General features: G+C 43.3%; 1 protein-coding gene across 5 annotated transcripts in view; it reads left to right on the top strand.

The window, feature by feature from the left end:
* Positions 1-27,096, top strand: part of fgfr3 (fibroblast growth factor receptor 3) — a 68,161-nt gene that overhangs the window by 24,766 nt on the left and 16,299 nt on the right. For 2 of the 5 annotated variants that reach the window (XM_076146667.1, XM_076146669.1), the window contains exons 3-7: positions 657-920; positions 4,977-5,042; positions 12,358-12,527; positions 22,141-22,264; positions 22,368-22,558. In XM_076146667.1, coding sequence (XP_076002782.1) covers positions 657-920; positions 4,977-5,042; positions 12,358-12,527; positions 22,141-22,264; positions 22,368-22,558 — 815 coding nt within the window. Of the gene's footprint in view, positions 1-656; positions 921-4,976; positions 5,043-12,357; positions 12,528-22,140; positions 22,265-22,367; positions 22,559-25,855; positions 26,001-27,096 lie in introns of all 5 variants that reach the window. The other 3 variants (XM_076146668.1, XM_076146671.1, XM_076146670.1) reach the window with 3 other exon arrangements.

Raw genomic sequence — 27,096 nt, forward strand, 5'->3', positions numbered from 1 at the left:
CGTTATTCCCTGCACTTATATACACATGTCTAATTTTCTTGAGTGGTTGCCAGAGCGACCAGAACGGGCACGAATTTGTCTCTCCTGTCTCTCCCTGATGGCAATGATGTGTAATTGGGGTCTGGCAGAGGAGACGCCTCTTGATGGGGAGCGAGAAGAGACAAGGGGACCCAGTGTTTATTTATTCAGACGTGTCCCTCCATCTCTCTCTCTCCATCCTCAGCGGAGGCCGGCATCCTTAGTGAGGCCTGTAAACATGTTGATTTTTCCCTGGCTCTAACTATACTGGCACACGGAGCTGCTGGAGTAAATGAGCTGGTGTTTGACAGGGGATGGGGTGTGGTGGTGGTGGTGGTGGTGGTGTGATTTCCACACAGTCCTGATCTGTCTTGGAATAAAATGTTGCGTTTTTCTTGTTTCCAGTGGCAGATTAGCCAATACGTCGCCAGCGGTTAACTCTGTGTTTCATTTAAGGAAGGAGGTCTTTTCTTATTCTGAAACAGCTATCACATAGTTTTCCTTCTACTTACATTGCTGAAGAAGAAAATGTTAATGCAAAAGTTTGTCTTCATTTATTAAGTGTAAGAAAAACTCATTCTACTCCAGCTGTGATCATTTTCATTAATTGTTTTGTTTTCTTCATTGTTTTCTTCTAGAATCTGTGTCAAGTGAGACAGCCTTCCTGGAGGACTATGTTCTGGGTATGGGGGACACCTTGGAAATGTCTTGTGACTTGGAAGACCCCACAAAGCCTGTTGTCTGGTTCAAAGATGGAGCCGGGGTCGTGCCCAGCAACAGAACGCGCCTGGGCCAGCGGATGTTGCGCATCATTAACGTGTCGTACGAGGACTCGGGCGTTTACTCGTGCAGGCTCGCTCACAGCAACACACTCCTCAGCAACTACACCATCAAGGTGACAGGTGAGAGTGACATTTTATTCCTCACAAACGTGGAGGGAGAAGAAGGAGCTGCAGGAAACAGGAACGTTTGAATGTGTGGGAGGATCAAATCAGGCTCAAAATCATTTCAGGCCCATCGGATTCTTGAAAATAATTGCCCATTTTTCTGAGAAACCAAAACATTGAGCTTCAGTGACCATGTTAAATTACCCAGTTGGTCTTTCATAACTCAGATGTTGTGAAGTCAGTGAAATTGCTATTTAAATGCTTAGGACATACTAAATTAGTTGCTTGCAGAGCTCCAGTGGAAACAGACTCTTTGGTTGGACCCTGTGGAGCTCTAAAATCTGATCTGTCTCCGTTTTTCGGCACGTCTGGCAGACAATTGAGAATCAAAGTATATCCTATCAATAAACACTGTCGAGCAGTCAGTGGTGATATCTTGACACGACAGCTTTTCATAGCGGTTCATAGGAAAAGGGCGAAGAGGTCATTTCTGGCGGAAACTCTTTATTATTTTCACCTCCTGCTCTGTTTCAACTCACCGAAAGCCGGCGTTTTCTGTACCTTTGCCAAGTCGGGGGAGTCAGCTTTGCTCCGCCGTTTCTTCTGCTGCTTAGCGCCTGCCAATATGTATGCACACTGTATACGCACACTCACTCACACACTCACTGATACAGACCATCACACTGGCACAGGCTTCCACAGGCTCTCAACCGGCCAACTTTAACACAGATTCCCCTCTTGAGTCACAGTCAAAGGTGGAATTCATTATGATACGGGGGGGATGATTCTTAAACAAGTGTATGATGCAAACAGAGCTCTACTTGAAGCGTGGGAGGAGGTGTGTATTCGGGGCGGTGGGTGTGTCAGAAGGGAGTTTGCAGTATCTTAAAAGTCAGCCTGCTTTTCTCGTAAAACTCATGGACACCAGCTGAGCCTGTTATTGACAACTAATTAGAAAGCAATTAGCTCAAAACATTTCATCATTGAAAACAGATGGGATGGCAAGAAATGAGAGAGTTCACCCCCTCTCTATCCACTTCCCTGCCTCCTCACACACACACACACACACACACACGTGTTTGGGCATGAGCCGAGGAGAAAATGGCACTGGTGGGCAGCTCCTCACCCACATATCAGACCAGACTGCCAGAGGATACATGCAAACTCACAGATCCATGTTATTGCACTGATTTAAAAGAAATAAAAATCTTTCCAAGTCATGTTCTGAGTTAAAATCTAAATATTCTCCTAACAAATGCATCAATCTGCCAGTGGGCTGAAAACATTAGCTTTTAGCTCGTCTGTGGTGGTGTAAGAAGAAACCAACAAACCTTTTATCTCAGTAACAGAAGTATTACCACAATGGTGGGAAAAAGGCAGAGTACAGGATGCATTAGAAATTCTAATTAAGTAAAAGTAAACTGCTTCATGCTTTTACCCAAATTAACACATATTATAAACGGCCATACATTGTATTTCGATATCGTTGGTATTACTTGTGATATTGTGTATGTATTAATATTAACACTTTTTTTTTTTACATCAATTGTGAAATGTATTAAATTTGAGAGTTCACTCAATACTGTTGAAAAAAAACAAAAAGTGTGATTGCAGTTCAGGAGATTGTGACATTAAATAGGAATTGTCACCAAAACTGGAAAATCTTTGATTCCAACACAAAATTGAACATAAAGCCTTTTCAAAAGTGCATAATGTTGCTGTATGTACATATGTGACTGATGTAAGGTTTTTACGAGTCAAAAGCAAATTAACAAATTACAAATTAACCTTAAAGGAACACACTTGAAATCAAACATGCAACTTTGAAGTCTAGTGGAGCAGAGGGACAAAATAAAAGTACTTAAAGATTGCCTTTAAGGATCGCACTTGAGTAGATGTACTTATCCCTGAGAGAAGGTATATACATCTCAACGCACTGTCACAGATTCAATTCATTCCAACACTCGGTCCAAACATAAATCACATGTGAAGTCCAACATTTTTCAGAATATGGCAGTAAATCCTACTCCTCCGTTCCTCCCTTCTTCTTTTCTTAGAAAACGGGCCCTTCCATCTACAACACAAACACAGCTTATTGTGCTGTTCCTCAAATATTTGAGTATGGTGTCAGATATTTTGGAGCTTTATCAGATTTAGCACCTGGACAGCATCCAGACAGCGGAAAGCAGCCGGCTCACATTGTACACACACACACATGTTGGAGGTAAAAAGCTGTAATGAGAACTTATCTGCCTGCTGGATCAGTTACCCTGAACAAACTGCTCACTGATGACTTTGATATAAATAGAGACATTGATTGTTTTTTTCAACTTCTTCATTTCGTTTTTTATTGTTGGTTATGATGATTTGTGAAGAATCTCTCTGATCATTGGACCCCTAGTGTATTTACATAGGGTTGTCACCGTCTCCTCGTAGGTTATACATTATTAACAATGCAGCTGTTGGGTGAAATGTGAAAAATTCTCCCTTTCAAAATGGAAAGTCCAACATCAACAATCAGTTGTTCAATGCTATGACAATCGCAAACCCTTTGTTGTAATGTATTAGATAGATTGAAATGATATTCAACCACTGGGCTGTAGAAACACACATAGCTCTGATGTACCATTGCTGTGTTAGATTGGATGCATAATGTGTTAGTCTGCCCTTTCCTTCATACACATCCACAACACTCAGAGCAGCATTTGCATCAAATTGAATGTAATTCCAGCATTCACTCCTTTTTAGCTCTGTGTTGGTCTCCACAAACTCCTGAGAGACGTGTTGTGCTCTTCACTTTGTTAAACGCTTGCCTCACCATTTGTCTTTTGGTCATTTTGATTACTTGCTTGTGGTTTTATATCAGCGGTTGCCTAGAACCGTCAAAAAGCAATTACACGCATTCAATATGTGTAATTGCTTAGGTCTGAAAAACAAAATATTGAGCTACAAGAGGCTAAATACAGGTTTACAGGAAGTCTGACACTTTATTTTGCCAGCAGCAATCATATTTGACAGAACAGGTATCTCATATGTACAGTGTCTGAGCTTATTCAGTCTGTTATATGAATTGTGGTTAGAGTGGTGCTATTACAGCAGAGCTCAGGAGTCCACTGAGGTGTCGAATAATAGAAACAAAAACCTGCTAGTCAGGAGTTTGGGCAGCAGCTTTAGCTCTGGAGGTAACAGCTGGCTCTCATTAAAGCAAACCTGTGGAGCTGAACCAGAAAACTTCAAGGTCACACGGAAAATAATTACCAAGCTGCCGTGAAAATGTGTGATACAGCGAATCTTAACCGGCGTATCTGCGGCTGAAGAATAATTAGACGTCATCTGACACGCTAGCCGAGTGTTAGCTACAGTGAGCGCCAATGATTGTGTTTTTGGCGCCCATGTTTATGCAAGCGTCTAACACTGATAGCTAAAAAAGAGGAGGTGTGTCAGTGTGTGTGTCTGTGTGTGTGTGTGTGTGTGTGTGTGTCACATTCACACACGCTCACACACTCACACGAGCGTGTCGCACCAACAGCAGCGCTAATGACCCTCTCATTTGTAACGTCTGTGGAAATGTTTGTGTTGCAATATCTGAAAGAGCCGCCACATCGCAGAGAACTGTGGACTCATTCATGACTTGTTCAATGAGCGGAGTCAGTTCTAATGTGCGTGTGTGCGTGTCTCTGTGAGTGCGGCTGTGTGCGTGTGTGTTTCTATGTGTACATTTGAGAGTAAGCGCACTTGTTTGCATACACGCACCATTTAATGCCGGCATGGTGCTCCATTTGTAGTCACTCCTAGCTTACGTGTAATGAGGTTGCAGCTGTGGTTCGCTTCTTATCAGATGGCTAACAAACTTTTTTTGAAATTACTGGAGATCCAAAGTCAGATATTCAACACTTGATAAAACATATGGAAACTTCAGAACAAACATTGCATTTTATTTATTCATGTTATTTGTTGAGTATGTTGGGCAGACTGAGAGCTCTGTTATAAAGATTTAGAGTCTATTGCTGTTGAACTCAGCCAGTACTCACATTCACAAATCAACTCCACTCTATTTGTTTTTTTTCCAAGATTCTCTGTCATCTGGTGATGATGAAGACTATGACGAAGATCCAGAAGATGCAGGTAATGGAAATGGTGAATTCTTAATCTTTTTCTTCACAAACAGTTTTGTTCTAGAGTTTATTTTTCTATTTATACTTGTCCAATCCATCATTGTGGATTGGAGAGAAACAAGAAGAGTCAATTTATCCCAATATTCTAAATATTCTCTAAAAGTGATTATAAAAGTACTTTGGAATTGTTGCGTGATTCCCTTCAGGTATTTTGTTTATTTGATATTTCATCTCATAATGACCAGATGAAAACAGGTAAAAGCTTCATCTGCATTTCAGAGTTTGGGCTCATTTTACTTCATTTTATCAGCTGTGCTGTGGAAAATGTCTCCGTTGGATTTGTCTAGAAAGGACCATGATGGGGGAATTGTGTGAACGGATTTATGCAACTGATTTGATTTATATGACGTAGGTCTGATTTTCATATCTGTAATTTGAATTATACGACTGCCACTCTGGCTTTAACAGCTCACTCTCTTTCTATGCAAACATTAAAGCCTCTCCCTATCCCGCACACATGAAATAGCACATTCTCCTGTGGGTGACACCCCTCTGAAGCGTTTGGAGTTCAGGCACAGGTGAACAATGAACGGCGAGGGACGCCTTCTGGTGGCTGCGCACATTTTACATGCTCTGTTCTGTCAACGAACACTACTCCACAGAGAGAGAGAGCATCTCGGCGGGTGCACTCTCAGCTCGCCAGACGCCACACTGTGCTGCCTTTGTTGTAGCACACTGAGGAAGACAGAGGCGGGCGAGGCACAGACAGTCAGAGCCAGACAGAATGTGAGAAAGTAAAGGATGGAAATACAGTGAGAGAGGAAGCCCTGGTGGGATACACAAAGTGGGTGAAAGAGAGAATGTAAAGAAGAAACCACAATGGATGGATGGATGGATGCATAGATGGATGGATGCATAGATGGATGGATGGATAGGTTGATGTTTCGCATGAAGGATTGAAGATGAAGTTTTGGCACTACTTCCGTACTACTTCAAAAGCCTGCACACAGTATGAATTTTATAAATGTTGTATGCATTGACAGGTCTGAATACTTCAAAGAAGAAGAAGAAGGAGTCGAATATTAGAGTCTAAGTCTTGACAGAGGACTGCAGCAATCATTGCTGGACGGAAAACCAGCCAAAAACATGACACAAGTGTCAAATGCTCCATCATTTCTTGAACCGAATCCCAGTCCAGCTAAACCAGTTGACAAAATTGCTGCCAGAAGCCAAATATTGAGCAGTTTCGGTGGCAGACGACGACAGGCGGACCTCTAACCAGAAACAAAGCGTCTTTGTTAATGTTGCTATAAAGCCGTCCAAATCAAGTGCTGTTATGTTTGACTTGTTCCAGTCAAACGCAGAGGGGGCCGTGGCCAGTACTTACTCATTAACCTGCTCAAATACCCTTGCTGCAATCATTAATGTTTCACTCAATCTAACTTCATTTTAAAATGCAACCTGTCCCTGAAAATGTACAGGGACAGACATTTGGATTGATGCACTGGCAGATAAAGCGAGAGAATTTCATAGGTAGAACGTTTAAAGAATGTATTTAAATGCACAGCACTGAAGGTGTGATGTGCTAAAGTGGCTCCGGCTTACTGTAGAGATCCCAAATGCTGGTAAACCCTCAAACTGCCAGACTTAATCTCTGGATGTAAGTCTACCTCATGACATCCGAGGCTCCCATTTCCTGGCCAAAAGGAGACGGATTAGCCCAGAAACTTTAAACCCCTATCGCTGCTTAATGTCCGCTAAGCCACCGCTAATAAGCCCGACTGCAGGAGGAAAGAGCCATGTGACGAGCGGCGCAGCACAGACGGCCATATCCCTTTCAATGATAGAGGGAGCATCCACATCTACCACAGGGAGAGAATGATAAGAGAGATGTGGAGATAGTGGAACAGAGCATTAATGAGAGAGAAGAAAAGGAGAGAAAAAGAATAATTAACATCTCCTTGAATGACAGCAAGATGCAGATTGCATCAAAATAGTTGGACAAAAGAGGTAGAAGGACAGAAGAGAACGATATAGACACAGAACCAAAAGTAGAAAAAGAAACACAGAGTAAGATGTGAGTGGTTGAGTCACACTGAGCTGTCACTGTAGCCGCCAGTTGTAATGATGCTCCCTGCCAGAGCCAAGTACTCTCACAGGACAGACAAGCTGGGCCACGGGCTCGTCCCTCACCAAACCTCCCGCCATGACTCAGCCGTCTCCCGCAGCTTACTCTGTATGATTGACACTTGGTTCATTTTTACTTAGAAAGAAAGATACCTTTACTTTACGTCGTCAGTTCCAGCTTCCAGCAGGTTCTCTTCCCTACTGCCTTTCAATGTAAACGAGCAAGTAAAGGTTGAGAGTGAAACAAACTATGAGGCTTTTCCAGCACACAAGTAATCAGAAATCTGTCACGTACTGAGCCTTTAACCAGAGTATTAAATGCCTTCACAATTTATGAATTAATGAAATTTCCAAGACGAAGACCCAGAAAAGAGTAGGAGCATCACAAGATGGGGTAACGGTGTAGGATAGTGAGGCGTGAAGTGCGGGATGAAAGTGAACAAGCACAGATCACACAGTCATGTCGAAGAAGAACAGGATGGGCAAACTGAAGATGGTCAGGACCTTTATTTTGGATTAAAGCCAAGAAATAAATGTTGTTTCCTATATAAATGCAGCACTTCAGAGTTTCCAAACAAGTCACTCAGGAATGTTTGAGATATTGTGTAGGCGTGACAGACAAATGAAAGGATGGAGAGCGAACCAGAATCAGCCCACACGCAGAGACAATAACTTGTTAAATGGATTTTTTTTTTTTGCAGTGTAGAAAAAGGCATATGCACTTTGAGTGACTGCGTTGTGTGGATCAGTCGGTTGTGTGTGAGTGAGTGTGTGTGCCTGCGTGCGGTGGGAGAGAATGCTAACAGAGCCTAATCTGTGCTGTGCTCCTGAGCTATGCAGCTCCTTGTTTACCCTGGCAGGAGAGCAGAGAGTCGGACGCCAGGCCACGCTACGCTGCTCCGTGGCCGCCATTCCTCCGACTCTGTTTGCCTTGAGTCCCCTCAGGCCCTCCGGGGCATCGCGCCTTCAAAGAGCCCCAGTGTAATCTGTAATGAAATCTCCCCGTGTGCTCGCAGGCGTCAGCGAGGGCAAATTATACAATTACACAATTACCCCCACCCCCCTTCTCACCCGCCCCTCCACAGATCAGTGTCTTGGAGTTGAAGGGTCTTGTGCCATGGCGGTCAGCGCTGCAGCACCGTCTCCTGCTCCCGGTAATTATTGGTACACTTAAGGTGCACTGATAGAGAAACACAGTCACAGCAGGAGAGGTAGAAGAAGTTGGATGGAAAGTGAAAGGAGGGCCGCTGTGGTGATGTGTTTGGCCGTGTTTCAGCCTGTTTCCATACAAATCAAGTTTTGAAGAACCTGAAAACACAAAATCAAGCAACATTTCCACTGAATTCTACAGAAGTATAGTGTGTTACCGCACTGGTTGACAATGAAATGTATTCCAAATAGAAAAATATCTGAAATATATCCCTCTATGTTTGGTAGTATAAGTATACAGGTACCTGAAGCCAATACATTTAATGTGAAACATATAAACAGTCAATGGGTAACCCAGAATAATTCTATTTCATGGCAAATGTTTGGTAATATTTCAGACAATACGGCTGATCAAAGTTTTGTTTTGTGTTAACTGGTAGCTATGAGACTGCATGCAAGTGTCATGGGGTCATGTGCAGACTGGTATGTGCGTGTTTGGGGGCATTAGAGTTTTCATGCTCGCGAGTGAAACACACACTGACCTCTTCCTGCGGGTCCTCAGTGATCGCTGCGAGCCCGTTTTAGCGTCTGTTATCAAACATAAACCAAACAAACAGCAGAATAGAAATGTCACTGTGTATTTTTAGGTTCCCGGTGAGATTCCCCCTCAGTTAACCTCTGCAGCTGACAGGTGTAACCGATCCTATAGCATGCAGAGCTCAGAGAACATAGTAAAGTATCTGTTAGGGAATACCAGTTTCCACTATGATAACTGGATGAGGCACACTCACACATGGCAGCAGGGTTATCTGCAGCCTCCCGTTCCCAGTGGAGGTTTCGGGGGCTTGGTCTGCCCCGTTTCCCCCCCTCCTGTGAATCCCACTCCCCTCTGGTGAGGAAATACCATCCCACCAATTAGATACGGGATGGGATTCCTGTGTGCTGCCGGCATACCAAGCAGAGTTCCACTGTAAATCAAAAACATAGTGAAATGAAAATATGGACGGCTGCTCCTGCACTGGAAAATCCTGCTATTGAGTTTTTCTTTCCCCTAGTGTGTGAAGTGTTCCAAACAGCTTCCTAAAGTAAGCTGTAGAGAACAAATGCTGCAACAAATCAAGCTGCAGGACATTTTCTGCAACAATTATCAAGATTTCCATGTAATTCTTTTCATTTATTTTGAAACCTGTGCCTTGCCTTAATGTGCAAAATGACACATCAATCCACTTCAACCTTCCCCCTTGCTGCAACACCGCTGGGAACACTCAGTGAAAACTGGCCATTTAGCTTTTTTTGGCGCAATCTCCATAAGGGATCCTCCTGAAAAGTCTACGCTGTTCTGATGGTGACATAGGGGAAGCTGACAGACAGTTGTTATCCAGAATGCCACTTCTGTGATTGTTTCCTTTCTAGTGATACATTTGTATGGCCATGTTTAGAGGTCGGGGGAAGGATTGTGTAGCCTGAACTTGTCGGAAAAGGTCTTCTGCTGTAAAGAAAGTGATGGTTTGGTGTTTCTGATTTGCCTTGATTAAGCAGGAGAGCTCTTTAGTTAGCATAAGCAGCAATTGGGTGGACAAAATAGCGCCACCTACAAAAAGTCAGGCTCCATCAACAGCAAGAAAAAAGACTTCAACAGTCCCACTACAACTGTTTTGGTTGACTGGTTATCTTGTAAAGCAAAAAGGATTTAGCAGCTAAAGGTTAGCAAATAGCATAAGAGACGTACCAGGGAGGAGCTGTGTAAAAGTCCTTACTTGTGCTGAATCAGTGCAGGCGTCTATTTTGAGTTAAAACTGTCATCATAGCAAGGCCGCTCTGAGAGCCAGACAGGTTCAAGAGGAGAAGGACCACACATCGGGAGAGAGACTGTTTAAAAATCTGTGTGTGTTTCTGTTTGAGTGAGTGTGTGTGCACGCTTGTGTGTGTGTGTGTGTGTGTGTGTGTGGCTGATTGCTGATGCCAAGAAAACAATGTGTTCAGACTCCTCAGAGGGTTGTCCCACGCTGCGTGGTGTGTCGCTCCAAATACACCCAGACACAGAGAGAGAGAAATAATGAAATCTAACAGATATTTCCCTTTTAGGGTGGAAGCACTGTGTGTGTGTGTGTGTGTGTGTGTGTGTGTGTGTGTGTGTGTGTGTGTGTGTGTGTGTGTGTGTGTGTGTGTGTGTGTGTGTGTGTGTGCGCACGTGTGTGTGGTTGCACATGGAGTGCGTTTGTCTGAGCAAGCTGGGGAGTCTCTAACTCAAGCAGGGAGCAGTGCTCAGCTATTCCGTTAGAGTTTATTAATGTGCACACAAACACACACACACACACGCACACACAAACATACACACAGAGTTTATGGGGTGTCCAATAGGGTGAAGTAACTTAGTGTTTGTTTGCTTTCTAAGAAGACATGTGTGTCTTTCATCAGTGAAGCGCTCTGTCTCTGCGTCTGGATGTAATTACTCTGTGAAGCTGAAGCCAACGTTTTGATGGCAGGAGCCAAAGAAATGTGTGTCAAATATATCAGTTCACTCCAGACAGTATAATGTAGAAAATGCACACACACACACACACACACACACATACCCACACACACAAACACATACACATTGCATGTTCTTGCACCTATTCAGCAACATTTTGGCATACTCAGGTGCTTTACTTTCTTAGTGAACCTTTGTCTGATTTTACTTCTAGTGCTCTCAGTGTTGCCTTAACTACAGTGTGCATGTAATATAGGAATGTCACACTTTAACTATCTGTTTCAGTATTCAGTATTTCAAGTAATCTAAGTGAGGTTATTTAACTGTGAAGTTGCCCTGTGATTAGATTCTTACCTGGGTGAACCAAGTCCATCTGGGCCTGTAGGGGAGGAATCGTTTTCAATTATTTAACTGTTTTTGTTACAAGCGGGCACACAGACACACAAACGACAGACATTGAGATGGTAATTGGCTCCCTGTCTCTCTCTCTCTCTGTATTTAGAAAGTAAAAGAGACATCTGATGACCGGTCAGCCACCTCCCCAGCCTTTGTCCTGGGAAACACACACATATACAAAGACACACACACACACACACACACACACACACACACACACACACACACACACACACACACACACACAGAGTTATAAAGAGAGAGAGCCAGCCATGCATCTGTGCTCTCGCCCTCCACACCCACACAGTGGGAACAATATGCCAGCTCCAACTCGCCGCGCCATCTCATTGTCCTTCTCTTCTCAATACAGCTCAATAAATTGCTCTGACACGTCTCTAAACTTTGGAGAATCACACATTTCAAACAAATGTTTTGCATTGTTATCAAGGATGAAGCTGTAGGCATTGTTTGGTCCACGTAACACTTCAAGCAGCCGTTTTGAGTTCTTTCAGCATCTGTCAAACAGTGTTTACTCTGTTTGGATGAACAATTTTTCTTGAAGCAGCAGGGAAGCCTTGTCGCCACAGAAACAGGTTTTGTAACCAAAATGGAACAGACTTGATCCCCATCGTAGCCAGATATTTTCACTCAGAAAAGTCCTTGAACTCAATCCTAAATCTACAATAGAAAAATGTAAAAGCATACAAGCAGCTGCAGACAGCACAGGTGTAGCACATAACTCGGGTTGTCGCAGAGGTGAAGGAGGATTTCCCATGAAAACACAACTTCACATCCGTTCTGGCGCTGCGTGTAACTCAACCAAGATGGACCAATTTGAAGACAGGTCAGAGGAGCAAGTATGAGCCATCTTTTAGCAATTACAAAAACATGTAACCAAGAATCCCCAGAGGGCAATTCTATAATCTAATACTGAAGAATGAGAAACGTTTAGGGACAGAGCAGAGAGGATGAAGAACAAAGTGGCTCAAACAAAAACGGCACACACCAGGCACAGTGACAAGCACAATATGAACATGAGTTACATTGACAAGAGGTGCTGCTTGTATCATAAGTAACTATATATAATATATAAGTACAAGTTCTATGTTTAAATCTCTAAACTAATCAGCTTTTAGTATTAGTATTCACAGAAAAAGTACTTATTCCTTATTTTCTTATGTTTTATCAACAGAAGCGCCATACTGGACGCGGCCCGACCGGATGGACAAGAAGCTTCTGGCCGTCCCAGCCGCCAACACAGTCAAGTTCCGTTGTGCCGCCGCCGGAAACCCAACACCAACCATCCATTGGCTGAAGAACGGCAAGGAGTTCAAGGGAGAGCAAAGGATGGGAGGCATCAAGGTATGGCTGCAAATAATGATTTGTTTCAAATTACTGTTCCCCTCCCACATTCCCAGAGCTCCACCTGAATTGATTATTACAATTGCTGGTTGGGGTCCTCAGAGTATTTGCCAGGATAAGGCCATTGGGTGATTTGCTCCCCTCCCTGGCCTATAAAAGCACATTTACCAAGGCAATCCAGTCTCCAGCAATTCCAGTGGAGCTGCTGCGTGTCCATCATCAGATCGGTGAGAGTTGTTGTGGTGTGAAGGTCTATAAGTGGCTGAGTGTGAAGCCCAGTGCTGAAAGTGTGTTCATGCTCCTGAATCTTCACGTGGTAAATAAAGGTCAGCAAACACGCTGCAGGTCAGGAACGCCCCCATCCCCAAGCAGAACTCTGGCCACACTAAGCCCTGGCTTGGCCCACCAAAATACATTTAGAGGTTTCCCCGGTGGGTCAAACTGAGGTGCTGAAATCAGAGTCCTACACAGATACACAAGAGCTTGCGTGATAGCACAGCGTTGACACTAACACAGTGCAGCAAACAGCTGTTGTGCTCCGTTTCGTCAAGGGATTCACTCTAAACATTGGACTCTGATGTGGAATGGCACTGCTTAAAGTAAGAGGGCTTAGTTTACTTTTGTGCTCCTTTAATGGCCCTGAGCTGCAGGATTAAAAGACAAACTCTGTATGGTAATAACTTTGGAATTCAAACAATCAAAATGTGTGTTTTGGTTCAAAATAAACTAAAACGTAATAATGTATAAACTCTGAAATTATGCCCAGAGATGGGAAGGAACCGTGGATCTATTTTGTTCTCCCTCCTTTAGTTCTCCTGCTGGACTGATAAAGAGGGATAAGATTGTTTACTGATACTTTATTAACTGGTGGAAATGTTTATTTGTCAAAGTTTGGCTTTTAAATGGTTCCAGTGTTTTGCTGAAACGATAAGCAATAACAGTTGAGTCTATTGGTTAAAAAGTAACCAATAGATTTACACTATCTTTCCTTTACATCATGATTCAAAGGGGACCCATGACTGTAATGAATCATTTGCTGTGGTACTTCTACTGTCGTTGCTTCAATGCCACTGTGCATACTGAGTGAAAACATGGCAGTCATGCCAGGCAAATTATACAGTGAGTAAGGGCTCAACGATAACACAAACCAGGTCAGGGAGAAGTTGGGTGCAGTGTTAACTTCCAGAGTTATGTAGCATAACTACTGCAGAAACATCAGCATCTGTAATGATGCCGAAGGAAACAAAGGATGGTGCTGCTTTTCTCTATTTAGCCTTTCACTCTGAGATCTGCTCCGGCTGTAGATTCAGCCTATAAAGAGTTAAATGTAATGAGATCTTGCAGCTATTAACAGTTTACGGAGATCCTCAACATCTGCTCCCAGCAGACCAACAGCAGTTGTCTCCCTCCCTCTGTCCCCACTCCCCACTGTCACACACACACACACGCACACGCATACCCACACACAGGCACATGCACATTAGCGCACATAAACCACATGCATGCTTATCTACGCACACAAACACACACGCACACACCTGTCACCAGCCCTCAGAACTGACTGGAGTGGCTCCCAGACAGCAACTTTTAATATGTTTAGTATGCAAAAATTTGCCTCATAAAAGTTTCATCTATGTTTTTTAGCAGCAAATCTATCCCTAATTGAGCAGTCAGAGAACCTAAATGTTTATTCCATCTGTTCACTAAATATGCTTCTCTCACAATTGAATCCCAAATTGTCCCTTGTTTTGTCCAAAATGACTCTTTGGCTCTTTTGAGATTTAAAAAAGGAGATCAAGTTGTGTTTATGGAAACTGAGGCTGTATCCAGTTCGTCTTCTTCTTCAGTTATATACAGTATTTTATATGTCTCTGCATTACAGGATGTTCAGTATTCAATTGGAGAGTGATATCTATAGCTTTATGTCCATAATAATCCTTGAGTATGTGAGATCCTGTTGGCCTTGTACTGTGTTGTGTCAATGTGTGATCTGACACTATAAGTTGTCAACAAGCCACCAGGACAAATTCCTGTACATTTTCCGCTCTGTATAGCTCAGTGGGTTGAGCTTGGCACCAACTCTGTCATAGCTCCGGGTTTCATTCCCCACTGTGGCCACCCATGCTGAAAATGTATGCACTCATCATACTGTAAAGCATTTAGGATAAAAGTCAGTGACCAAATGGCACATGTTATGTTAATGATGCACGTTTCTTAGTGGCTGAAGCGATTCGGATTCTGGCAGAGACTTTTGGCAGCAACTAAGGTGTTATAACTGCGCCCACTGTGGAAAAGCAGATGCAGAATAGTAGAACAATATGAAAAACATTCTCATGTCATCGCATCGTCTTTAAAAGACACAACCAGACTTATTCAGGGTACTAATTTTGCCTGCAACAACATCTGTTTAGCTATGAGTTTGTTTTGTTTGATTTGGTTTTAGTTTTGTTTTTAATGTCGCTTAAAGAGAGAATTAAGCTCAATAAAATTGACCTGATACAATGCCCAGCAACATTTACTTGTTCTTGTTTTTATTTAGTGTTTGAAATGTTTCAGTGTTTAAGTGTGAAAAAAACACAGCTGTGCGCACTCAGTAAGAACAGGCCGTTTAGGTAACGTCTCTTGAAGGCAACATGGCAGATACAAATATATACGATATATAAACAATGAGTACATTTCCACTATGAGTCAGACTGGATATATTTCTATAGGCAAACATCATAGTGTTCCGACTTCAGAACTGCTCAATCAAGCTATCTATGTATGTAAGAAAGAGGGAAATAGTCACGTGGTGAATGTCACCAAACACGTGCATCACAGAGATTGAAGTAGATCTGATGGAGATGTAATGTGGCAATTATTAAGACATTCTCCCCAGTGTCTTTATCGAAGCATTTCCGTAAGCCCCGCCCTCCCTCTCTCCTGTCTTAGAGCGTTTCAAATTATTGATAGCCAATCACAAAGTGGCTTCAGAGCGGGGCGCGCAGAGGTCACCCTCAATAGAAGCAGGGTGCTGGGTGACGGACAAGCTAAACAGGGGGCTGATTCTGGCCTATGACATGGTCCTGCTCAGGGGGATCACAGGGGTACCAGCTTCACACAGCCCTAAAAGCCTCTGCCCCACCCACCCAGCCACCCACCTTCAATTATACAATATCTGAATCACCTTGTTGGACTTGTGCCATTGGTTGCCTAGTGATGTCTTGGTCCAATTTTTCACAATTTATTGTTATAATACTATAAAGTAGATAAAAATTTTAATCAGTCTTTCAGTTCACAAATGAGGTCGTTTAACTTGTTTCCTGTGACACTCATTGAAGTCACAGTATATTCCATCAATTAAAGTGATCTGTCAAATACTATAGAACTGTCACTTAATTTGTAACACTTATACAACCTCTTATTTTCTGCCAAAGATTCATTGTAGTCATGTCAATGTGACGTCTTCTTTGGATTTTTCTGCTACTGAGCTCCTGTTGGTGGCACTCTTTTATTTGTCTCCTTAGCTATTGTGGTTATAAATACCCACCCAGTCCTTCTATTTGTGGACTATGTGCTTGATGATTTTTCCCTGGATGTCCATGACTTGGCTGGAGGTTGAATTGCCATTGTGACAGACAGAATGCGGTTGGTTGTTTAGATGATCGGCATTCTTGTAGTGCACCCAGTCTCCCTGTGTCACAGCCCTTGGTAACCCCTGTGACCACATCACATCTGCCTGTGATGAGTTCATCTCGAGAAGGGTGGGGTGCCCCATGAGCCCTGACAGCCTGACAATGCCCTTCTAAAGACTCTATTCGGCCAGCGGAGTCCTTAAGGTGACGCGGCCTTCCGCCTGGATCTGTAGTGAAATGACAAGATCATTTTTGATTTGACAGCCATGGTTAATTTTTGCTGAATGGGTTGTGACCGCGTCTGATTTTGACTTTTTGACAGCTGATGGGATGATTTTGTCACAAATCTCTCAGACTGTGGCTGTATGTATTTTAAGTGACTGACTGAGTTGCTAACTGATCCATGCCGATCAGCACAGTTTGTCATTTGCTTAAGTGCCATCAGATCTACAGGCGTGTGACAGGTGCTGCTGGAGCAGACCATTAAAGTCCATTACCTGCCTAGAAAAGCACCTGCTGTCTGCACACTGGATTGGCTAAAAGCAGTCTTTCCAAAGATGCACCATTTTCTTGGCACCTTGAAAAAAAAAACCCCTATGTAGATTTAAAATCACATTTATTTCCTGGAACTGTGGAAAAAATACCAAAGGGATGAAGCATCTGTGTCTGCTTCAAGAAATGTCAGGGAATAAACTAAGACGGGACTTTTTCTTTTTGTTTTCAGCAGATTTGAAGGTGAAAATGATGGATATGATGGACATGGGAGGCATTTTTCATGGAAGCATCTCGTGTATATTGAAATGCATCACAGAGGAGAAACTGGTGCATTTGTTGAAAGTTAATGGATCGGGAAATAGGAGTAATTTGAGTAAGTGAAAAATAATGCACGGATATGTCCCTAAGCGTTGTGCATATTTACAGACAACTGTGGTGCTCAGAGACTCCTCCATTATGGAGCGGCAGGGCCTTAAGGTCAAAGTTCAACTCCCTATTGAGCGATCAGTTGGAGGTGGGGAGAGATGGGCGTGGCGCCGGCCTATTGAGCAGTCTGAGTCTTTGACAGCCAAAGCCAGGGCAGTTGTATGCCGCCGCATATGGTGGAAGGGATTTTTTGTGTTCACTCTAAACTGTGGTGGCACAAGCAAGACAAAAGTTGACAAAGTAATTATTGTGTTTCAGTCCATCCAGGTCGCTCAGTGCTTAACAGATTTTTCAATCCCTGTTTTGACAGGTTTCCAAGACAAGGCTCTTAACTGGCTCCACACTGTTGCTTTTTAAGACCTTAAGCACTTTAAATCCTTGTTTTTCCAGTCCAGGTTTTAACACTGCCTGGTTTGTGAGTCTGCGTAGGCTGCTGAGGAATTTGTGCACTTTGCAAGATTATTTTTGGACTTAAGTTTTGAGCAGCTATGGTCATTGACTCTCCCCCTGTTGTTTTACCCAAATACGCCACAGATATCAAAAGACAGATGATCCTCTTTATTTAGTGTTCTTCTGGATTTCACCTCATATTTTTCCCTCGATCATACTACCAGTCTCACACTGCAAAAAGTAGCCCACTGGAAACATGACAAATGATTCTGTACTTGATTAGTTGATGACTTGAACAGGACCACACAAGGTGTCATTTACAGGGCAAGCTCAAGGATTCCATCAAAACTGGATACATGAAAGTATGGAGAAAGTGCATCATCTCCCTTTTCACATTTAAAGAAAACAACACACAATGATAACTTATTTAAATTGGTCTGATTTTGACTCAATCCAAGTGTTTTGCTTTCTTGTCATAGATGTTTATCTCATTGATGCATCAGCCATCCACATCTTCTCAGATTGATCAGCTAGAGCCAAAATGTAAACTCATCCTAACACAGTATTGTGAGACTTCATGGATTCCTGGTTTACATTGCGCTCATCTGTGTTGATCTATCAGTGTGCAGAGCCAAACTCATGCATTAGACGCACAAACCAGCTTTAATAACAAGCCATTGCAGTAGCTTCAATCTGCTTGTGGCCTCTCTGTGGGTTAAATTAGATGGTAGCACAGATCCGGGGCACTGCTCTGTTCTGACACGTCCATAAATTCTGGTAACTGGTATCTGGTACTGGTTCAGAGCTGTTTTGTAAGGTGAAGATGGAGGGTTCAGACTATTAAGGGAGCAGTGCTTCCCGTGCTCTCTGACCCAACTGCTACACTGCAAAAAGTGTCTGTCTTAATGAGTCATGTAGCCTGGTTGTGGAGTTGTGAATCTTGTTTTGATCAAGAGAAGTGAGTGGATCTGCCAATAGGTTGAGGTCATTAACTGTTTCCATTGCAGGCTCTGTCAAGCAGAAATATATAGAAATGAGGCAAATCACTTGTTTCAAGATATTTCCTAAAGAAATACTGAACTTCACTCCATTGCCAAATTTGTATTTGTTCTCAAAAATTTCATTTTACAATACGACTTTAAATGACTTGCTTAGGCAGATATATGATAGTCCCAGCCTAGACTATTCATTTGTTGTGTTGGTAAATGCTAAATGTCTCTCTCAGATAGACACTTTTTGCAGCATTAAACTTCCCCATCCATTCTCATGGCTTGTGCCCTTCTGCAGGTCCAAGACCAAAGCCCTAAAACCTTTAAAGCCTCCTATGACCCTAAAGTAAGCTCCTTAATAAATTAAATTCTGTTTGGAATCTGGCATGATTGGACTGGACGGGATTATCGCGTTTGGGGGCTAATGCTGTGGGTTCAGCAGAGGTTAGCCAGTGTAACATGGTAATAAAGGCAAGTGGCATGTGTAGAGAGATAATTAAAAGCTCAGAGGGGGAAACGAAGGGGAATAATACAAGAAATGTCACTCACAGCTAATGATTAACGTAAGGAATTTCTCAAGTATTAATGTGGAATATTTAAGAACATTTAAAGAAGTCATGGAGTTGTGCAATCTAGAACCACAACAGCCCTGCATCAAACCCAAACCCGAGGAGTATCAGAGACATGTTGATTGACTGTATTGATGGAGCCAATAATTGAAAACACCTGGTCGAAATGTATTGAAAATGTGATTGGTATGTTTTGAAAAAGGAGCTAAGGTAGATACAAACAAATTGTACTTCAAGTGCTTTTCTACTTTATCTGAGTAACTGTGGTGCACAAGAATTAGCTTGTTTGCCTTCTTCACTTTGTATAACACAAAGCATACAGCATATTGTTGTTGTTCTCATCACTTTTCATTGACCTTGTTTGCAGTACAATGACTCTTTGCAGAAGAAAATGCAACCTTTGAGTGCTAAACAGTTCTACAAAAACTCTGTGTAAATTGATAGTGAATTAAATCAAACCCTCCTTTATGTCTTTGATTGTGTATCCATGAAGTTTCCTTCATTTTATTATAGTTTACCAGTTTCTCTTAAAAGAGAAGAGTGAAGCAAAGAGTTATGATGTTTCATAATGTGAAGTTGCGTTAAAATAGTCCCTTTTGAAGATATTCAGACATATTTCAGATCATAATTCGGATCCCAGTCTTTTTCTGATTCTGTTGGTGGTCTTGGCCTCTGCTGAGCCTTGAGTGCAGCTCGTATTTTACCACCTTTTAGCCTCGCTCTGGTTTTTTTTCACTCCCCTCTATTCGACTCAGGCACAGCGACCGCAGCACAAGGCGTCACTCATCTGCTCATGAGAGCCACCATTGACTCCAGTTTGACTCTGAAGCTTTGAGAGGGGTAGACGGGGTGGAGCCAGTCGCTCTGAAAAACCATTTGCCAGTGCTGAGCGGGCCGCCTGGTCTATGTTACCATGCAACTGCAAAAAGCACACACAGGCATAATATTTACACTGCTACATTATTTTCCGCATGCGCCTCCAAGTGAGGGAGTGAAGGAGTGTATACAGTAAGACAGAGCGGGAGGAGAGGGCAGAGCGTCAGAGAAAGTGCTCGTCCACCCACAAAGCTATACATTATATGGATGGCTGGCTGGTTAGCTAAACGCATGGGGTTAAACGTTTGTGAAAACACTAAGCCCTCTCTCGGTCGGCACATTTTCCTACTCAGGTGATGTTAAGTGTTCCACCCGTTAAAAAATAGCCTTCTTGTAGACATCACTCGCTCTCATCTGTAGTAATTCTGACCTTTTTCGGAGCAGTTCACTCCGCGTTCGCCTCACTGCAGTAAGCACAGCGCCGGCAGCAGAGCAGCGCATGTTTCCACTTAAGCAGTGGAGGTCGTTTCTCTTGGCCTGTGGAGACTCGGGCTATCGATGCGTAGCGAGGCTCTGTTCTCGCCCCGCTGTAGCCGCCGCTCGCAGCCCAACACCGGCTTCTGAATTTGTCAAGTTAGTATCTGTCTGCTCTTACCATCCAGCCACACCTGGTTTGGATTACTACACAAAATTTACCCGTCTGCTCTGTCGGGATTGATTGCTCCTGACTGGCACAGTGGAACCAATTTCAAAGGTGCAAAAAAAGTCCTGTCTGCCCTCACGCAAGACAGGGTAAATAAAACGCTTTTAAGAGCCTTTGCAGAGCCCTCACTTTTTTATAGAACTATTTCATTTCATAAGTGGTTGCTCTAATGTTTGCGGCTCTGTGGTGCTCATGTGTGCAGAGAAATGAATTGCTAAGCAGAGTAAACTTGACTCCTTGAATTAATCTTTGGTTTTCTTAAACATTCCCCACATTCTTCTTGCTTAGTGTAGCGTAAAGGTTTCTAATGACAGGAGATCTGCTCATCCAGGTCTGAATCACAAACCTCAGACTGCTTGCTGTGTTTTTCTTTTAGAGTCTTTGTCTCTTCTGCATCCATCAGTATGAAATTAACAGCAACAAGTAAAAGGTCTATCTATCTATCTATCTATCTATCTATCTATCTATCTATCTATCTATCTATCTATCTATCTATCTATCTATCTATCTATCTATCTATCCTACCTACCTACCTACCTACCTACCTACCTACCTATCTACCTATCTATCTATCTATCTATCTATCTATCTATCTATCTATCTATCTATCTATCTATCTATCTACCTACCTACCTACCTACCTACCTACCTACCTACCTACCTACCTACCTATCTATCTATCTATCTATCTATCTATCTATCTATCTATCTATCTATCTATCTACCTATCTACCTACCTACCTACCTATCTACCTACCTGTTCATGTTCAAGGACTTGACATGACATGAATGATGACATTGATATTATGATGCAATATTTTACATCAATCCAAAACGGCACTGGGGAACTGACATTGTTAATAAAGATCTTGTAGCGGGGGTGGGTTTTGACATTTTCTAGGTTGTTACAGATTAGAATGACCAATTTATGAGCAGAGAAATTGTCTTCTGTCCTTTAATGGCTTTTTTAAGGTGAATTCGATGAGTTCCAATTATCAGAAGAGGCCAAATAGTCTAATTTTGACTGCTTTGATGTGGGTCTGAGTGCAAACACTGTGTTCACATTCACATATGCCCACATTAAGTGTGACTTTAGTAGTGGCAGCCCCCTATGACCAAAACGTGGGGTTAGTAGTATTTTGGATTCGTAAAAACAGAGCAGGTGCTGAACTTTAAAAACATTGAGACGTCGAGACTGAGTTGCTGGTCAGAAACATTGCAATTCGATTTTTCTTCCTTTTCATCTCAGCCCTATTCGCATTACAGATTCATGCCGGCTGATCTGAGTGGTAGAATCTGTCCAAAAAAAGTGCTCACACCTCAGTAAACACTCGCTGCACACATGCATGCTCTTGTTTACCGACCTGGCTGCCCTCTGATGTTTTATACCAAAGGATATCAAAGGAAGTGGGGAGAAAAAGATCTAATACCGCTGAGCAGCCAGCTTTCTGTGGACACAGTGCTCCTTCACATCATTTATGCAAACCAGGAGAAACGAAAGAGTCTCATTTTGTGTGTCCTAAAAGCCCCTTTATGCCACACACATGAGATTAGTGAATCAGTGATGGCATATCAAACCTGTTCTAACCCGGCCATTCTCTCTCTCTCCAGCTGAGACACCAGCAGTGGAGTTTGGTGATGGAGAGTGCCGTGCCGTCAGACAGAGGAAACTACACCTGTGTAGTGCAGAACAAATATGGCACCATCACCCACACCTACCAGCTGGATGTGCTCGGTACGAATACACATTTACCTCCACTATGAGTTATTTTTCGTAGGATTGTACGACGTGTCTAACCTGGTTTCTTTGACTTTCTTTCTCCGTCTTACCCAATCAGAGCGCTCCCCTCACAGGCCCATCCTCCAGGCAGGCCTTCCAGCCAATCAGTCGGTGGTGGTTGGCAGCAACGTGGAGTTTCACTGTAAGGTTTACAGTGACGCACAGCCTCACATCCAGTGGCTGAAGCACATTGAGGTGAACGGCAGCCGATACGGCCCTGACGGCGTTCCCTACGTCAACATCCTGAAGGTGAGTCTGCAGCTCAGCTCCCTGTTCGCATCTCTAATGAGTCTGCCTGGAGTCACAGAGTGGCCTATGATAAGCTCACTCGTAATTAATCTCTCCTAAATGTCTTATTTAATGAGTTTTTACTGTATGTGGGTCTGCAAGGCCCACAGGCTCTTTTCACTGTGCCATGTAATTCATGGGTTCTTGTTCACTACATCTCCATTATGTAAAGAAAAGCCCCACCTGCACTTTGCATCACATTACAGCGTATAGAAATACACACTCATTAGCCTTATGGGTTCAGTGTAGGTCACAGTCCAAATCTAATGGCTTTTCCTCTACACATAGTCATTGTTGTGCTTTTACATTCTAAAGCTTATGCAGATCCTTGCTTGGGGGTTGTTCTCAGTCAACTGTTTAAGCAGATTGTATGTGATGTCATCTACAAGTGACTCACCTGGACACAACCTTTACAGTAATTTGGCTCTTGACAGTAAAATGCCTCAGCTTTTTTCTCCCCGTGACCCTGTACATGATAAATAGACCTGTGGATGGAAACACGGAGCGGACACAATCCTTTACCTGTCGAGAACTCACTCCTTAACTGGCAAAGTATTGGACTGACTCCTTTCAAGTTTTGCCCCATTACATTAGGATGTTACTCCAACAGGCTGATTCAACTCTCGCACGTCACCTGCAAACTAAGATAGCTTTAACTGTGAGCTCATTAAATTCTGGGAAAACCTCGCTGAATGATTTTTTGCTGACAGACTCAGTGCTCGTTTTTTTGGACGTTGACGATTTCAGAAGAATCCCAGTAAGAAATCTTCACAACTAAGCCTCTAGTACTGGACGAACCTTGGCATTAGCAGATGACATGTAGAGGGGCTGATGTTGCGTCCCCACGTTAACGACACACAGAAAAGCCCTCCTCAATCCTGCACTAACTCCCTCATCATATAAAGGTTAAGTAACACAGGCGTCACACTGTCTTAGGATGGCTCGTTCCTGCTGAAGTAGACTGAGAAGAAAATCCTTTAGGTCTCATCGCCTCCCCAGGCAATGTTGGTGTTCGAGAATAGAGCAGCAAACATTCCTCTCCATGCAGGACAACACCCTAAACCCACTGAGAGGCCTGTTTTCTTATTTGGGGTAAAGAGAGGAAGACTCCCATTGAAAACCAAGAAGGCCTTTGCTTTCTCATTTGGGCTCCCTTTTTTCCCCGTCGCGAGAGAGCGAGAGAGAGAGAGAGAGAGAGAGGGGGAATAAAACAAACATCTGGTTTGGACTAAGTTAACTGCTGTGGTGGCGGCAACGCAGGGAGAGAGACAGGCTCTGTTAACCGCCGCTGCCGTCAGATGTGCTGCGTCGCGTGGTTTGAGGAGGAGGAGGAGGGAAAGAGGGAAGAGGCACCCAAAAAAGCCATGGAAAAAATGAGTGGTAGAACACAAGGAAGGGCAGATTCAGCAGAGACAGAATTTGTGACCGAGTGGTGGGTGAAGACCGAGGGCAAGAGACTTGTGGAGGGGGAGAGAGAGAGAGAGAGAGAGAGAGAGAGACTTAAGAGGGACAAAGATGAAAGAAGAAAGAGAGAAAGAAGTAAGAGGTGAAAGTGAGTACGGAGAACACTGCAAATATCTGAACATCCTTATTAACTTAATTAACAGTTTATCATAATTTTAAGACGTACATCTTTATTTTGTTGTAAGAAGTTGAAACGATTTGCCAGTGTAGACATCAATCAATCAATTTGTTTACACTAAAGCAAATCCACATTATTCTATCATCTAGATTCATGGTCCATGATGATGATTCTGTCCTTGGTCCATGAACTCTACTTCTCTATTTCTACATTTTTTTGATCCACTGATTTTTAGAAAATGTGCTGAATGAGCCGGGATGATTTCTTCCCTTTAGTCAGATATACACTCAGATTACATGATAAGATGAAGATTTAACCGCGAAGGAAGGACTGACACAGCGATGGAGAGGAGAGAAAGAGAGAGAAAGAAAGGAGAAGAGCGTTAAGTGTGGGAGAGCTACACACAGGGGGGGAGGGAGGGGGAGGAAGAGTGGGAGAGTAAGAAGGAGAGAGGGAGGAGAGGAGAGACAGACAGACAGAGAGAGAGACCACTGGCCCAGACTGTGGCTCCACACTCTATTTTCAACTACCACATAATTGAAACAGTATTTACTGAGATCTGCACTCTGCATGTAAAGCTCTCTCCCTCTCTCTCACACACACACACACACACACGCACACACACTTCTCCCTGTCTATGCTAGTGGAGCAGAAAAAGGGAGTTCATTCAGACGTTCTGCGACATCTCATGTGTGGCATTTAGGAGCTAAAAACAGTTTTGAGGAGGGGGAGCGCAGGGTTTTCTCTCTCTCTCTCATTTTACTGAGAGAAATGCTTCAATTGCTCTTTTGATGCTGGAAAAAAACACTTAACTACGAGCGACTTCGCCCCCGGCAGGGAGGCGTGCACGCCCCGGGCCCCGAGCGCTGGATGTTTCGTTAAGCAGCCGTAACGACTGATGTGATTTCTGCTTTATGTGTTTTGCCCAATTAATTATTCATCAGCAGTTTCTCTCCTCAACGATAAGCCTGTCACAAGCAGTGTGGTGTGTGTGTGTGTGTGTGTCAGCGAGTGCATGCAAACGTGTTGAGAAGATTGACACACTGTAATGCCTTTCATCTACCAATAGACAGCATGTCTTCCTGTGTGATGCAATGTACTGCGTATGTGTGTATTTGAGTGTGTGTGTGTGTGTGTGTCTTCTTACAGTTAAGACACCGGTAAAGCTTTTAATCTTGCCAACTGACAAATGTATTCACTACTCATGTACAATGTGTGAGTGTGTTCTTACAGGAACTCACTGTGACTGCCTTTAAGTGATACTCCACCCAAAGTCTTACTCTTGAATATCAAATAATTGTGCTCTGCAATATTTAAAAAGGACTTTTAAAACTTTGTAGTTTCATCCATCACAAAGAACATTGCTCATCATGATGTTTGGGTATTTTCTCACTTGTTTTATTCCAAATAGTGAGTACAACAAAAGTAAATTGACGATGCTGAGTGATGCTATAAGAGCGCTTGGAGAAACTTCCGTGGCTTCATTCATTTTTGCCTCGTGAACTGGAATCCATTGTAGCATACTGACCGCCTGCTCAAGCTGCTCCGCGCAGGATGAAACTATAAACCTTTGAAGGAGTATTTGACACCACAAAGCTAGATTTTAGGTGAATTACGACTTGTGATACACAGGCTTGTCAGCGAGCCTCACTGTGCCTCTTGATGTTCCCTTGCAGAGTGTTATCAGTATGCGCACAGAGGCCCACGATAACTTGAAACTGTCCAACGTGACAGAGAAAGATGCCGGGAAGTACTGGTGTCGCGCCTCTAACTTTGTAGGCAAGTCAGAAAACACTTTCTGGCTTCAGATACGCAAACCAGGTAAATCCTGAACACACGGCATCGTCCGCCTTTGCCACTTTACTCCTGGGCTCAGTCTCCTCTCTGCTGTGGGTCTCATGGGTTTGGGTTTGATTGACTCGCTGGCTGGCTAATAGGATAAACCCCTCCCTCCCACACAGACACACACACACACACACACACACACACACTCTTCCACAGACTCCTGAGTTTATGTGCTCATACTCGAACGACGTGTCATCCATTTTACCACCCTGGGCCGCTTTGTCTTCCTTCCCAATCAATAACGAACACAATATCATGCCTTTAATTACCGAGAAGACTTCAGAAGCCACCCCTCACTACCCCCCCCCACACACACACACACACACACACACACACACACACACACACACACACACACACACCCCTACTTCCACACACACACACATATTGAAGCTCACCCTTTTCTCCCCACATAAAAACCCACACACACACTCACACAATCAGACTGGTATTGATTTCCCTTGGAGTGCATTCTTCAGCTGTATTAATGTGCTTTTATAAGACAGCATGCAGCAGGACTCTGATTCATGACTGGAACTGGGATGTCACTGCTCATTATTGCAGCCTGGCCAACCAGGGTCCAGCCTCCCACCCCCCCCCTCCAGCCACATCAGACACTGAATCTGAAATGGATCCCCAAAAACAATTATCACACCAATCACTCTTTAAACGCAAAAAGAAAGGAACGACTGAAGCTCGGCTCTTTCTTTGAATTCATTTGATGCCGCCATCAAATATTTTGACCCCACGGAATGCCAACATTTCTATGGACATGCCTCATGTTGAAGGGTTCTGCTTTGCTTTTGCCGTCCAGGTAAACTGAAGCCTTTCGCTGGTTTGACTTGCGTGGCCTCAAACTGGACGGTGCTGCTTTGGTGTTCGCTGTTTCCAGCTGTTGGTGAAGGTGTTGTCAGGGTGACTCCCTTGACAGAACTAAGGACTTGACAAATGACTTGCTGTGAGACTTGACTGCAAGAAGACTTGACCTGGGACATTAAAAACTTTGTCGTTCAGTTACATATAACGAATAAAAATACATTACTTGTATATGAGATATTCAGAGATTCTGCAT

The sequence above is a fragment of the Genypterus blacodes genome, unplaced genomic scaffold, assembly GCF_046128005.1.
Source record: "Genypterus blacodes isolate CSIRO-AG114 ecotype Tasmania unplaced genomic scaffold, CSIRO-AGI_Gbla_v1 ptg000033l_1, whole genome shotgun sequence".
NCBI classification, from domain to species: Eukaryota; Metazoa; Chordata; class Actinopteri; order Ophidiiformes; family Ophidiidae; genus Genypterus; species Genypterus blacodes.